The 14268-nt window shown below is 36.4% G+C and overlaps 1 protein-coding gene across 1 annotated transcript in view; it reads left to right on the forward strand.

Annotated features, from left to right (window-relative positions):
- The window catches only part of LOC122807988, a 163212-nt gene that overhangs the window by 12487 nt on the left and 136457 nt on the right, over positions 1–14268 (forward strand). The window contains exon 2 of the mRNA XM_044079007.1: positions 4476–4598. Coding sequence (XP_043934942.1) covers positions 4476–4598 — 123 coding nt within the window. The remainder of the gene's footprint in view (positions 1–4475; positions 4599–14268) is intronic.

Here is a 14268-nt window from a genome sequence, read left to right on the forward strand (position 1 = left end):
CCCTTCACAAATATCTGACCTATCATTTTTAATTTCTTCTTTATTTTCAACACTGTCAGCTCAGTTACCTTCATCCTCCTGAATTATAACATTTTTATCTAGGTCATCTTTTATTGCTTCATCCTTTTCCTCTATTTTCTCATTATTTTCAGATATTACAATACTTTCCTCATCTTCCTGCTGAACATTATAATGCTTATTCTTTTTTCAATCAAACCAAAAATGTCCTTTACTTTTACATATTTTACATTCCTTTTTATATTTATTCATCATATGATGCTTTCCCCCAGCATTGATTACATCTTATTTTTGTGCCCTCATTTATCAGATGATTGAAATCTCCACAAAAAATGTTTTTAGCAGCCACTTTTACCTAATTGCACCTGTATTACCAACTACACATATTACACTTAGTAAATGCTTTATCATATATTTTTTCATATTTAAAAATAACATCCACTTCCCACCCCCCTCCCATTCCAAATACCTCTCTCATCTTTAACTTTCATGATATTGGGAACTGCATAACACATAAATGGAAAATACAATTTTTTACCTCAATTTCATCAGTACAAAACTGAACAAAAAAACTTTTTTTTAATTGAATCCCTTTCCTGGAAAATATAAATTCATTCCATGGGTAACAGCCTTTTTTTCACAATTTAACAAAAACCTTTCCATTAAGTCTTCAGTCTCAATTGTTACATTGCAAAATGTCTTTTTCCCCAGATGAATCAAACATCTAATGCCTTGTGCTTCAAACCCCAAAGGTAACACTAAATTACCCATACAGAATATCTTTCTATTATTTCTTCCTTCTTCTTTCTTATCTGAACAACAAACTTTTTTCTTTTTAATAAAGTTTGCAGCACCTTTTTCCTTCCAACTGCATCAGCATATGATTTTCCATATTACATCCCACCTGTAATCTTATGTGCATCCAACTCAGGACTCATTTCCTTTCTGCCCAACTCACTGTCCTTCCTGAAAAACTTTTTTCATCATATATGAACACAAAATATCAGACTCTTCTCAAGAATCACCTTTGGTCAATAAACCAAACAGCAAACCACCAGAAGCAATTTCAGTTACAGCACCTTCATTAAAATCCTGGAGTATAAAGTCATCTGAGAGCTGACTATTTGTGCTATCCACTTGCTTCTCAACAGTTTTCTTTCTGACAAACAGAACACTGTTATCACTAACAGAACAAATCTCTTCTCCCTCAATTATTGCAGAGTTTCTCATAGCAGCCTCCATGCAAGGGAAAGAAGCAGGAGGTGCAACCACAAACACTTTCCCCCTCACAACAAATACAGTATGGGAATTTCCCTGATGCTGTGGCCTCATTTCCCTTAGTAATATAAACTAACAACTCAGGAACTCTCTGAAAAGAGGCTACTAGCCTACTGGGATCAACTCAGTCAGCAATGGATAAGTAAGAACAATAAATAAATAAATTGTGCTAACACAATAGTAGTGCAATTACAAAGTGACCAGTAATGACACACTGTATTATCAAAAACTGTCATCAAGTTCAATGTCTATGATTAGAATATCATCACACATGTAAATGTATAATATCAATTGATGGGATCATGGCATTATCTAGCAGTTAGAATTTATAGCCAATGCAATTTAGCATGGTAGTTATCAAATCATGCCTTATGATCCAGAGAATGCTATGACAAGATGGACTTTGAGAGTGTTATGACCAAACACCCTCTGGACAGACAAAGTGCATGCAATACAAATATATCTGAGGAAGAAGGAGCACATGTTATGTCATCCCAAGCAATATTTGCAAACAGAACTCGTTGTCATCTTGAACATGGCTGTGAATATTGCAGCTCATTGTATATGTACCTTGAATGTGATATGTTTGCAGTGTGTCCATCCTTGTGCAGTGCAAAAATAGCACTATTCCTTTTATGAACTGAATACAGTTAGGACCTTAAGCATGCAAAATGATGCATTTGAGTAAGGTGGTTTTAATTTTTGTAATACCATTCATTTCTTCAGCTCTGTAATATCTCCACACTTCTGTATGTTTTTCATCTGAAGAGAGCTCATTTTCTATGTAATGTTTTACAGCTAGGTCATATACCACATTGCTACCCACCTTCTAGAGTCTTGTTACTCTCCAGACACCTTTAAAAATACACCAAGCTGCATAAATGCTTTGCTACATGGAATCTTTCTTATAATCTGAAGCTTAAATATACTGGCATTATGCTACAGTTAGCATTTACAGATACAGCTTCATTCACTTTTCCTTCTTCTAACTTTTGCTACATTAAAGCAAGTTTACAGAATCATCCTTCAAACCACTGTACACTAAGACCTAAATTACTCTGTATGACCAGCAAGTCTGGTAAAATTTGGAAATCTCCTTTATTATGCAGTTTTATAGCTTATGCTGTTGTATTCTTGGTTGGGGTTAAAATGATAGTATACTACATGGCATTAGAACTTTGTCCTTATTGGAGTCAAGGGCATATGATATGGATCATTTTAACAATACCCTGAAGCAAACAATTATATAAACTTTGCTTCATCTCTTCATGCATATAAATTGCAACACTGTTTAAACAGTTTAAAATGCATTGCTTTGCAATGTCTTCTCCGGCTAATAGTATCTTAATAGAAACGTTAAGCATGAGTAGAAGAATATACTGCTTCAACTAATTACCAAGGGGTAGGGAAAACTACCCGCTCTTAATGCAGGCAATGTAGGCTGTGACCATATGCTCCAGTTCATATAATAATAAATATCACTGAGGAAATGTAACTTCAGGAGAAAAAGGAAATGGGGAATTTATACTCAAAGAAACACACAATAAAAAGATTTAGTAAAACCACAAAATTGTATCCCTCTTGCATTTAGGAAAACTACAAAATCATATGCCTCTTGATATCTACAATGCTGTATGCATTGCATTGCACTTTGTTTAATAAAGCATTTAAACTAGACTGTTAACAGTGAACAAATGATGCATTATTAAGACATGGGAAGTATTAAGTGGAAGAGGCTATTGACTTTAATTAAAAAAAAAAACAAAAATGAAAAATGTCTTTCATTGCATATCATTTCGCTCTTTTTGTAAGCTATTGTTTTAATTTAGATGTAAAAAGAATGATCAACTGCAAAGATATAGATACATTGATATAGATATAGATATATACATATCAACATAGATATAAATATAGATATTTGTCCTTAGAAATAATGCCCTGTTTTGGAATGATTGTACATTTAAATGAAATATTCACAAATATGTCCATTTCATAACTCATTTCCATTGAATGCCATTTTTAACTTGTTTAATGCTATTTCATATTTTTTGTTAAACTGCAAGCTTTTAAAATAGACTCTAAGTGACTATTCCTATAATATATATTACCTGAATAAATATTTATAAAAATATAAACTTAAATTGCTTTTTAGTTTTACAGTATACTCAAAGTTAATAAGCATGATACAGTGTTAGTTTTATTGCTTTATTGTTTCAAATAAATAACATTTAGGTGAAATAAGAATAAAAATGCAGAGTATTGATTTTCAAATGATTATAGGGTTGCTACATAAACAACTAGCTTGATAACTAACACTGTAGTAGAAGAAAAAGCTTTCATCTTACTTCTTATAACATAACTGGCCCCATTAAAGTTGAATCATGTTAAATTTGTCTTTTTTAGCTTTAATTATATTTGTAATAGTCAACAAAATTCCTGCTCATGTTTTAAACCACTGATTACCTTTCTAGTTTATTGCACTCCTCTACAACCTATTAAAAAATCTTATATTTCTTCTACAATGCATTTTATTTAACTCAGTCCAGAACTCACTAATCTTACAAAATAGGTTTCACTTGAAAGACGTATGTTCTTGTAGCCTCCCCTTACTGCCAGTTGTGGTTACAGCTCCATCATATCTTCACTTATTTTACATGGTCTCCTCCAAGCACGTTACATTTATAACAGTCAGGTAACATCTCTGCTGCCTTCATCAGTCCTCATTTAGCTTAGATTCTCATACAGCTCTTGTCTTAAGTCTGCATAATATATTCCTGGGGATGTTTACTAATATTTTATGTAGCAGTAGTAGTACTTTCCTTTCCTACTTATTATATTTTGTTCTATATAGCCCAACATTGTATGCTATATGCATATAGATAACATGTCTACATGTTCAGTTCAGTACAACACATTCTTACAGTTCTGAATAAAGAACACACTGAAGTCCCATTTTTGTCCTACTCTTATTAATACATCACTACTGTTTTCTGATTTCATGTATTTTAGTATGCTGTCTGTTTTCAGACAGGCAGCAACTTGACTAAAATAAGAAAAATTCACAGAGGGCAAACTTGAAACACAACCTTAAATCCGATTGTGATTTTTCATATAGCATAATGAAACTTAAATGTCTTTTTGGTGTATACTTGATTCAGTTTCTATTTTTCATTGTACAGGAACATTTAAAAAATCAGACTGCACAGCAACATCCAAGACAGAATGCCAAGACTGCATAGGTGGAGAATATATGGACCACATTAACTATGTCACTAAATGCCTTGCCTGTGAATCATGTGATGGTGAGTTTTAATTTTTTAAATGAAACCATAAATAAATAGAAAACAGTATTGCGTCTCAGATAAAAAAAATCCTTTCTTGAGGCCTATATTGTTTTCATGTGCAACCAAACAAGTAATCACTGTTCAGGTATTCAACTGGAGTTTGGAATAACCCAGCAGAATTTAGAGATGCTGTAGATACTGTGCATATTAGCATAACATTTAATCCAAACATCAAAACAAGTGAAATTACTTCTACAGTAAAATGAAATGGTATAATTTACCATTGTAAGACTGTGCTTTGTTAAAATTTAATCGCTGTTCTGTGATTTGGTGTAAAGAAGAAAATCTAGATTCAATATAGAAACCATGATGATGATATGAATTCATTCAGTAGTCACTAGACTATAATAATCTAAAATACTTGGTAAGTTAGATTTATTTTTCATTCAATTATTAACATCCAGTGCACCTCATGGAAAAAAATCATAAGAATGTGTCATAATAATATCCTCATATACCTTTATACCTCCCTCTCCCCTCACTTCCGTAGCATATATATTCACATATATCTTTATTTAAAACAAATTTTGATTGAATGGTTTATCTATTTGTATGTACTTCATGTGTGATATTCTCCAGACCTGTCAATTATTTAACCTACTCTATGTACAGATATTCTATAACTGTTGATTTTCCTATTATGTCTCATGGTGGTTTTAATTGTTTACTCTTTTTTTTTTGCATTTGATTTTTATTGTAAAAATATGTAATACTTCTGGAGCTTTACTCCTCAGGTCTCCACTGAAAATGGGCCCATGGCTCAGTTGGACTAACCTTTTTAACAAATATCAATAAATAAATAAAAATAAATAATAACTAGAGTAGAAAAATGAATAATGTGTCACTGTTGGTACACACACATTTCAATTGGAAAAGTAGAAAAAAGATAAAAAAAAATGTCAGTAAAGCAACACATATGAAATATTCAAAAGGAAGAATCCAGTCCACGTTAAGATAAAATATAATAGCATAAATAACCAAGCAACATTAGACTCCCCAGTCATACCACAGGATTAGTGAGCTACAATAATATAGGAACATATAATTTAGTGCTTTCATCCATAAAATGGACTTCTTCAGAATAATGATCCCATAGAATCAATTGTTTAAATACAAACCAAAGTTATATGATAGTCAAACTTTCTGTCAAATGGCCGACTTTCTCAAATTCATGTAGAAATAAAAAATATATAAATTGTTTGAATATAATTTAAAACTGCATTGTGAATAAATAACAAATATATACACACATCTAAAATTCATTTTAAAGAAACATTAATTTACAATCCAGCTACATTTTAATTTCAGAACACTGTGTTTATTATTTATTTATTTATTTGTTTGACATTTGTTAACAGGATAGTCCAACTGGGTCACAAGACCCATTTTCAGCTGAGGCCCGTGAAGAAAAGCTCCACAATTTTAGAAAATGACAAGACTTACAAGCAAACTACAATATATAAGTATACAGTGATAGTTTAACTATAATAACACATCACACAAAGACTTATAAGCAAAATTAGTACACAGAAGTATATAGTGAATACATTGCATGCTTATCTTGATAACGCTTCACACAAAATTATAAATTTGACAAGACTTTTAACATGATACAGTGTCACTGCCTCAGTGATAGGATATTTGCACAATGCCATTCTTCAAGTTTGAATTGGAAGAATACCTGTGCTGTTTAGATTAGTTCATACGGAGTTAGAAAGATAGGAGTAGTATGGTACATTTTTCCAGTCTTGACAGTGCTTAATGGTAGTGGACATGTTAATGTAATTGAAGAAAGTATAGGAGGTGTAGGAGGGAGACTGTGAATACTAATATGTAAATGTAGATTGTGAGGGGTGTTCAGCATTCAACCTCAGTTGCCAGAATAATTATTTTGAATCTAATGGTCTCCAAACATCCCTTCCAGGATCTATTATAACTTTGTCTACTGTCATAAAAACAAGCTTATTAAAATTGGGACAAAGTTGGGCATGCTTTCTAAGGATGACTTTTGTCACCCTTTTGAATATTATAATTGTGTACATAGATCCTGCCCCTTAAATCTTAATCTTTAATCGTTCTGGTTTCCCTATATAAAAAAACTTTAGATAAAGTACAAAGTCCAATACATCACTCCTTTACTCTCACAATTATAGCATCTAGATTTTAATAGGGGTTGATCTACTTGTAAAATGTCTGCAATGTTGTCAGCATTGATGTAATTACACTAGCCACTCACCCCACATTTACTAGTATACATATTGCCCATATTTTGTGACACCCTGTTCTTATCAGCATTTTTAAACAGATTTTTTTAAAGTACAGAAGTTCTTATGCATAAAAAGTGGAGTTTCCACAGCAATCTTCTTTATACTATTAAAGTATGAAAAATATTCATTTTTTATTATGATGTCTTTGATAGTCTTGCTATCGATGGATAAGGCTAAAACCATTGCTTTATTAAAATTACTATTCCCTTTTTTTCCAGGGCAGACTTTCATCACCCCTCCAGTACTTAATTTTGTATTTTTTTCATGCAAGCTATTTGGGTATATCATTTAACATGCCTGATAAAACCTCTAACTAGATAAAAAACATGCTGGCCGAGATTCCAAAAGATCACTTACACTGAATGCAAACTGAGAGCATGTGTTTTGGAATCTGGTTCCTGTAGTAAGCCTGTTTATAGATAGGCCTTACACAGAAGTAAGTCACTTACACTGAGAGTAGGTCATTCAGAATCAAGGAAGAAGTATACTGAGAACAACTCTTTTGCAAATCTGGCCCACTGTTTTGAACACTAATTTGGAAAAATATACAATTTACCCCTTAACTAGACTACATTTTTACTAGTAACAATGACAATTCTGAAAATATAAATATGAGTTGGAAATATATTCTTTTAGAAAATATTGGAGATTAATGTGTTGCTGTCCTTGTTTGTAGTTATACAAATATCCAAATAATGGATACTGGCATAAGAATATTGATAACTGAACCTTATAAAGGGGTTGATTCATTCAAAAAAAGTTTGTTAATTCAATCCATGATTTCTTACCTCCCTTCCAAATTACAAAGGTGTATCATACAAAATCAATAATAACTTAACCAAAAATAATGGTATTTTGAATTAAAAATAGACCTTTTCTCAAACTCATAGTACCACATTTGCATAAATGGGAGTGTAGCATCAATAGCTACTCTTCTAATTTGCTGAAATTATTCCTCCACAAAATACACAAAGTTGTCATAGCTGCCTAGTTTGAGCATTTTCTGGCTTGTTAAACTTGATTTCTGCATTAGTAGCTGTATTTAGAGCACAACCAAAAGTTGTTTACTGAATTTCCTGTTTTCACTTAATTTTAAATCGTTTTTTTCTCAAAACTTGCATATTTTCTGTCCTTGACCTAGCACTCTTGTGTGGGGTCATTTACTGCACTGTATATAACCCGTGAACCTCTGCTATCTCTGAAAAAACAAAAACAAACAAAAAAATCTTGCTTTTTTCCCACTTTCCTGAGATTTAAAAAAGTTCAGTTACAGGCTTGCTGTTTCCTGAACTGTTTGTAAGTTTCTGTGAGGCCATTTTTGCTTGGGCTAAAGGAACGTCTCTCTGTTGATCAGTGGCAGTGAATAACATTGAGCAGCTTCCCTGCCCCCCGTAGGAGTGGTTACTGACTTGAAACTGTAGTTTTATTGTCTGTTTTGGGTCTATTCCTGCTTCTTTCCAGCCCCTGCTATCAAGCACGCCTTAACATGCTTTAGCGCGATTTAGCGCGGAGTTGCCACAAGAGCAGCATCGGGCAGCGCTGGTTTAACAAGGTTAAACTTTTTCTGGCTCTATAAAGTCTGTTCTTTGATTTTCCCTTAGAACTGCTCTGTTAGGAACCTAAACAGTTTACACAATCACTAAAAAGCGCAGCACTTGTTCCTAATTGCTTTTTCTTCTCACAAAGCTCAGCACTTGTCTTAAAAGCATATCCCTTGTCTTATAAGCATTTTCTTTGCAGGTCAAGCACTCCTATATTATACAAATCCCTCACTTGCAAAACCCCCCAGGAGTGCCCACTTCCCTGCTAAGCCCTCTACTTTTCTGTCTCATACCCACTCATAATTCTTTCTAGCATGTCGAAGGGTCAGATGCTGGCGTCCTCTCCTGCCCAGTTGGTGAATCTGGGAATTCTGAGGCAATGTTACAATTGCCTCATGTACACGGACAACCCTCTCCTCCTCCCACATAACACTAACACTTGTGAGAGATGCAGCTATCTAGCCAAACTGGAGGCTGAGCTCTCTCAACTCAGGACTGGTAAGACCAGGCAGGAGGAGAAGGCAACTACACACACCACAATACACGTCTCACATAACTCAACCACACCACTGAATCAAACACATAAACACACTAAGACATACTCGGAGGCTCTGAGTAAAAATTTACCTAAACAGCAAAGGCCTCCAAAGCAGACACCCAAGCAACTGCAAACTCAAGACACCACACAAACAACACATAAAAAACAAAATCAGTGTGCAAAGCAGTCACTGCCCTTAAGGCCAAATACAACACCAAACATACTTGTCATAGGTGACTCCATAGTCAGACACACTGACGTCCCACTCACCAGGCTGAACAAGGAGAAGGTCATGGTAAGCTGCCTATCGGGTGCTAGAATCCGCCACATAACACAAGCACTCAGGTCACTCCACGGCAAGTACAAGTATGACACAGTCATTGTCCATGCTGGTGTGAACGACCTGAGACGTACCTCCCTGGACTACATGAAAAGAGACATAGAGGAGCTCTCTGATTATGTAGCCCAGGCAGGTATGACCCTGACCCTGAGCAGTATCCTTCCTTCACCACGAATGATGCCACAATATAGTGACAAGATGATCAGCTTTAACAATTGGCTTAATTTCTGGTGTCATTCAAAGGGGATCCAGTGTCTGTCTGCTTGGGATGACATGCTTGACAAGCCACGCTGCTTTGCAAGGGACGGCTTGCACCTGTCAGCCCTGGGGTTCTGGATATTGGCTAAGGCTCTTGCCACCCCCATAGTGCCTTTTTTAGGCAAGGTTCAAATTCTAAACCTACCACCATAGAAAACAAAAATGGGAAGAAACTAAGGGTAATGCTGCTCAATGCCAGAAGTCTAAATCTCAAAATGCACGCACTCGAGGCCCTTCTCAGTATGGAGAACATCGATGTCTGTGCTGTGACTGAAACCTGGTTCAAGGCTCCTGAGAGCACCCCGGCACTATTAGGTTTTACCTCATATCATGCGTTCCGGCCCCAAAACCCGGACCATACCACAAAAGGAGGGGGTGTATCCATATTCATCAAGGATACCCACACCTCCAGGTTGGTGGCTACACACAAAGCATCGGAAACCATCCAGGTGCAATTAACCATAGGCAAAACTGCTCTACAATTTGTAGCATGCTACAGGCCACCCTCTCAAACTCAGGAAACCCACACAGCCTTCCTGAAGACACTGGAGGGTATAAATGTATCACCAAACACCATCATATTGGGTGACTTCAACTACCCGAATATAGACTGGGAACATTACTCAAGCCCCAACTTTCTAGCCCAAAGGTTCCTGGAGTTCATAAATTCAAATGCCATGGAACAACTAGTCACCGTCCCCACAAGAGGAGAAAATATACTAGATCTCATCATCACAAACATGGGGACAAAATGCTCCACACCGGAAGTATATCCCTCTTTGGTGAGATCAGATCATAAACTAATCTCACTAGAAATCCACATCCTGCCCCCACCCCAAACAAAAAAGACCACAGTGAAGAACTTCTCTTAAGCAAACTTCACACTAATCAAGACAGGTGTGGTATCCTTCAAGGCCCCCAAGCCAATGGAAACCACAACCCAAGCTGCGGAAGCCCTTACAAATGCCTTCTATGAACACCTTCAGGACTGCATGGATCAGGCAATCCCAAATAAAACCAAGACTCTTTCCACCAAGGGCAAACGTCCAGTCTGGTGGACCCCAGCCATAAACAAACTTTACAATAAGAGGAGAAAGCTATTACATGATAGAGCAAAATCCCAAAAAGGGAAGGCATATTTGATCAGTACTAGCAAGAAACTACGATCCCTCATAAAATCATCCAAGGCCAACTTTGAGAAAAAAATTGCCATAGATTCAAAAGACAATCATAAGGCCTTCTTCAGCTATGTCAGAAACCTGGGTGGAAACTCCCAGATATGCTCAGAATTAGTCCAAAATGATACAAAAATCACTGAACCCACAGACATTGCCAACATACTGGCAGACAGGTTCAGCGCAAACTTCACCCCCCCCACCCAAAAGGAGAGATAACTATCCCAACAGAGTGTAGCCTCCCAGACATCTCAAATGCGCAGGTGAAAGCTGCTCTCTAAAGCTAAAAACACAGCATCAATGGGACCGGATGGTGTCCCCGGCTGTGTGCTACATGAACTCAATGAAGAACTAAACCCGCACATAAGGCAGCTGTTTAATCTTAGCCTTACCACAGGATATGTGCCCAAGGAGTGGCGTACGGCAACTGTGGTCCCACTCCACAAAGGCGGTGCCTCTACGGACCCTGGTAATTACCACCCCATAAGCTTAACAAGCCTGGTCTGCAAAGCTATGGAGAGGATCATAATGGAACTCATAAACAAGGACATAGGGGACTTGCAGACCTTGGACCCAACCCAGTTTGGCTTTGTCAAGGGCAGATCTTGCCTTTTGAACTTGGTCGACTTCTTCAAACAGTTACCAAGGCCATTGATGAGGGAAAGGCAGTCCATACAGCCTACCTTGACCTTGCAAAAGCTTTCAACACAATACCCCACTCGGGTATCATAGAGAAACTTACCAGCTTAAATGTAAACCCATACGTCACAAGATGGGTTGCAAACTGGCTAAAGGACAGAACCCACAGGGTTAGAGTTGCTGGAGCCATGTCAGACTCCAAGCCGGTTACAAGTGGTGTCCCACAGGGCTCAGTCCTTGGCCCCCTATTGTTCGGCATCTACTTCTCAGAAGTACAGGCAAACATAGGAGGACTATGGCTGACAAAGTTTGCGGATGACTGCAAACTGGGTGCCATAGTGGATAGTACATCGGACACAGACATCCTTCAGAGGGGTCTCATGGAAACTGATAGCTGGTGCCAGAGCCATGGCCTGAAGTTAAACGCAAAAATGTGTATAGTCATACCCTTCGGAAAAAACAAAGTAACCCCAAGCTACCATATAGTTGGCAACCCACTAAGCACAGAAGAGGTTATCAGGGACCTGGGTACCCAGGTTGACAGTGGCCTCTCGTTTGACACTCATGTTGCTAAAGTGGTTCTTAAGACCTTCTACATTGCCCATCTGATCATGAAGGGATTCACATCCAGATCAAGTGAGGTCATTGTTCCCCTGTACTCTTCACTTATCAGACCAATGATCGAGTACAATGCCCCATTCGGGATGTATCTCACCCGACACCTGCAGCAATTGGAGAGACCCCAAAAGTTCCTCACCAAAAGGATAAAGGGACTCCAAAACCTGTCATATACTGCCAGACTGAAGAAACTCCAACTCTATTCAGTTGCATACCGTCTGCTCAGAGGTGACCTGTGCCTGACATACAAGGCCATGACCAACTCGGAATTAATGGACATGCTCCACCTCAAAAAATCCAAATCCACCAGAACCACTAGAGCAAGTGACTTAAACCTTAGCAGGGATATAAATAGGATGTGCTGGAGGGATAGATTTATCACCCAGAGACTCTCCATGCTGTGGAATAAAATCCCAGTCCATGTGAGGCAGAGCACCTCGCTGGCTCTGTTCAAGAGAAATCTTGACTGGTGGATGGGAAATCGTAGGTTTACCCCGGGAATCATCTCTGTGTCACTCCTGGACAGAGGCACAACAAACTAATGGGCACATTATTTCTAACATAAGGGGTGGCGTAAGCCACATAACTTTGGGCTAGGCTTGTAAATGCCTTAGGGCAGATAGCCTAGTATAAATCTATGAACCTATGAACCTATGAAAACTAGTTTGGTGGCTTGTCAAAAGCCCTGAGTGTTGGGCGTTGCCAAGATGAGCACTGAGTAACAGCACTTTTTCTCTGCTCTGTCCTTACAGAATATTTATGACAAGATTTTTTGAGTATATCTATCCTAATTTTGTTTTTTATATATATTTAGATTCTAGTAATCATTCTTTAGGATATTATATAAAAATGTTGGCAATTTTTTTTATTTATTCCTGTCAAAAAGTATTAGAGAAAATATCTGAACTTCAGACTACATGATGAACTATTCCAAATCTACACTTCAAGAAACAACTATTAAGAAAGAACTTCAGTCACTATTAACTAACATTCAGGAACTGACAGCAAAGATTGACAGAATGGATGTGAAACTGGATAATTTCAAAGAAAAATGTTCCCAGCAAATGGAAATATTACACAAAGACCTTAAATAGCAAAAGAGATGGATTACTGATAGACACTTCACTAAATGATATGGACACTAGAATTCAGGAAGGTGAGCACAATATAGACTTTCTTTTAAAGCAAAATACTCTTTTACAAACAAAAAATGATGATCTAGAGAGTAGATCAAGAAGAAATAATATTAGACTTTTTGGTTTGCCTGATAATGTCGAAGAAGGTAATATGGAAAAATTCTTAACATCTTGGCTCCCTGATGTACTACAGCTCTCCGGAGCTCTCTCATATGGAATAGAAAGGGCACACAGATCCTTGGCTACTGCATAAAAGGTAAATCTAATTCTACTAAATCTGTTATAGTGAAGTTTTTATCTTTTCATGACAAGGAGATAGTGTTAAAGACTGCTTGGGCTAAATTTCCTATCAAATATAAAGAAAATGTCATACGCTTTGATAATGATTACTCATCTTCTGTAATTGCCAAAAGAAAGCTTTTTTTGCCAATGATAAAAGAACTAAAGAAAGCCAAAATAAAGACACACCTATTATTTATTGCCAGATTAAAAATATTTTTTCAAGATGGCCCAAAAATATTTGATGACATAGACTCTGCCATTACCTTTGTCAAAACAAGAAAACTGCTTGATAAAATAGAGGATATGGAGTGGGCAAATGCCAGCCTTAAAATCAATGCTGATAACAATTCCTGGAAGACTTCTGAACATAAAGAGAAGCTCAAAAATAAGTGACTTATTAAGCTATTTTACTATGGCTTTTTCTTACCCAAGTCTTAAAAATTATCCTAGAAGTTGGGGAAGTGGAAATGGTTCAATAGGTTAGTCTTTGTTGTTTAAATTTTTTTTTATAGTACATAGTTCTTTTAATTGTATTTTATAGTTTATTATTGACTTTAGTTTATTCTAGTTCAATTTCTATAACAAGTAAAAGCTATTTATTTATTCATTTATTTATTATCTTTATATAGTGGTTGTTGTCTGTTATAACAAATGCTCCATATGTTTGGGACTGAAATTTATGGTATTTTGGGGAACTATAGTAGATACGGAGACTTATAGATGCGAAAATGAGAGTCTTTGTTACAATAGAATCTATTTTATTTGTTTTTAACTGTTTGTTGTTTTATTTCCCTGCCTCTCTGTGAAGAGAGACTCTTTAATGATATTGTTGCC

The sequence above is a fragment of the Protopterus annectens genome, chromosome 8.part0 (genome assembly GCF_019279795.1).
Source record: "Protopterus annectens isolate FY-2018-M chromosome 8.part0, PAN1.0, whole genome shotgun sequence".
NCBI lineage: Eukaryota > Metazoa > Chordata > Ceratodontiformes > Protopteridae > Protopterus > Protopterus annectens.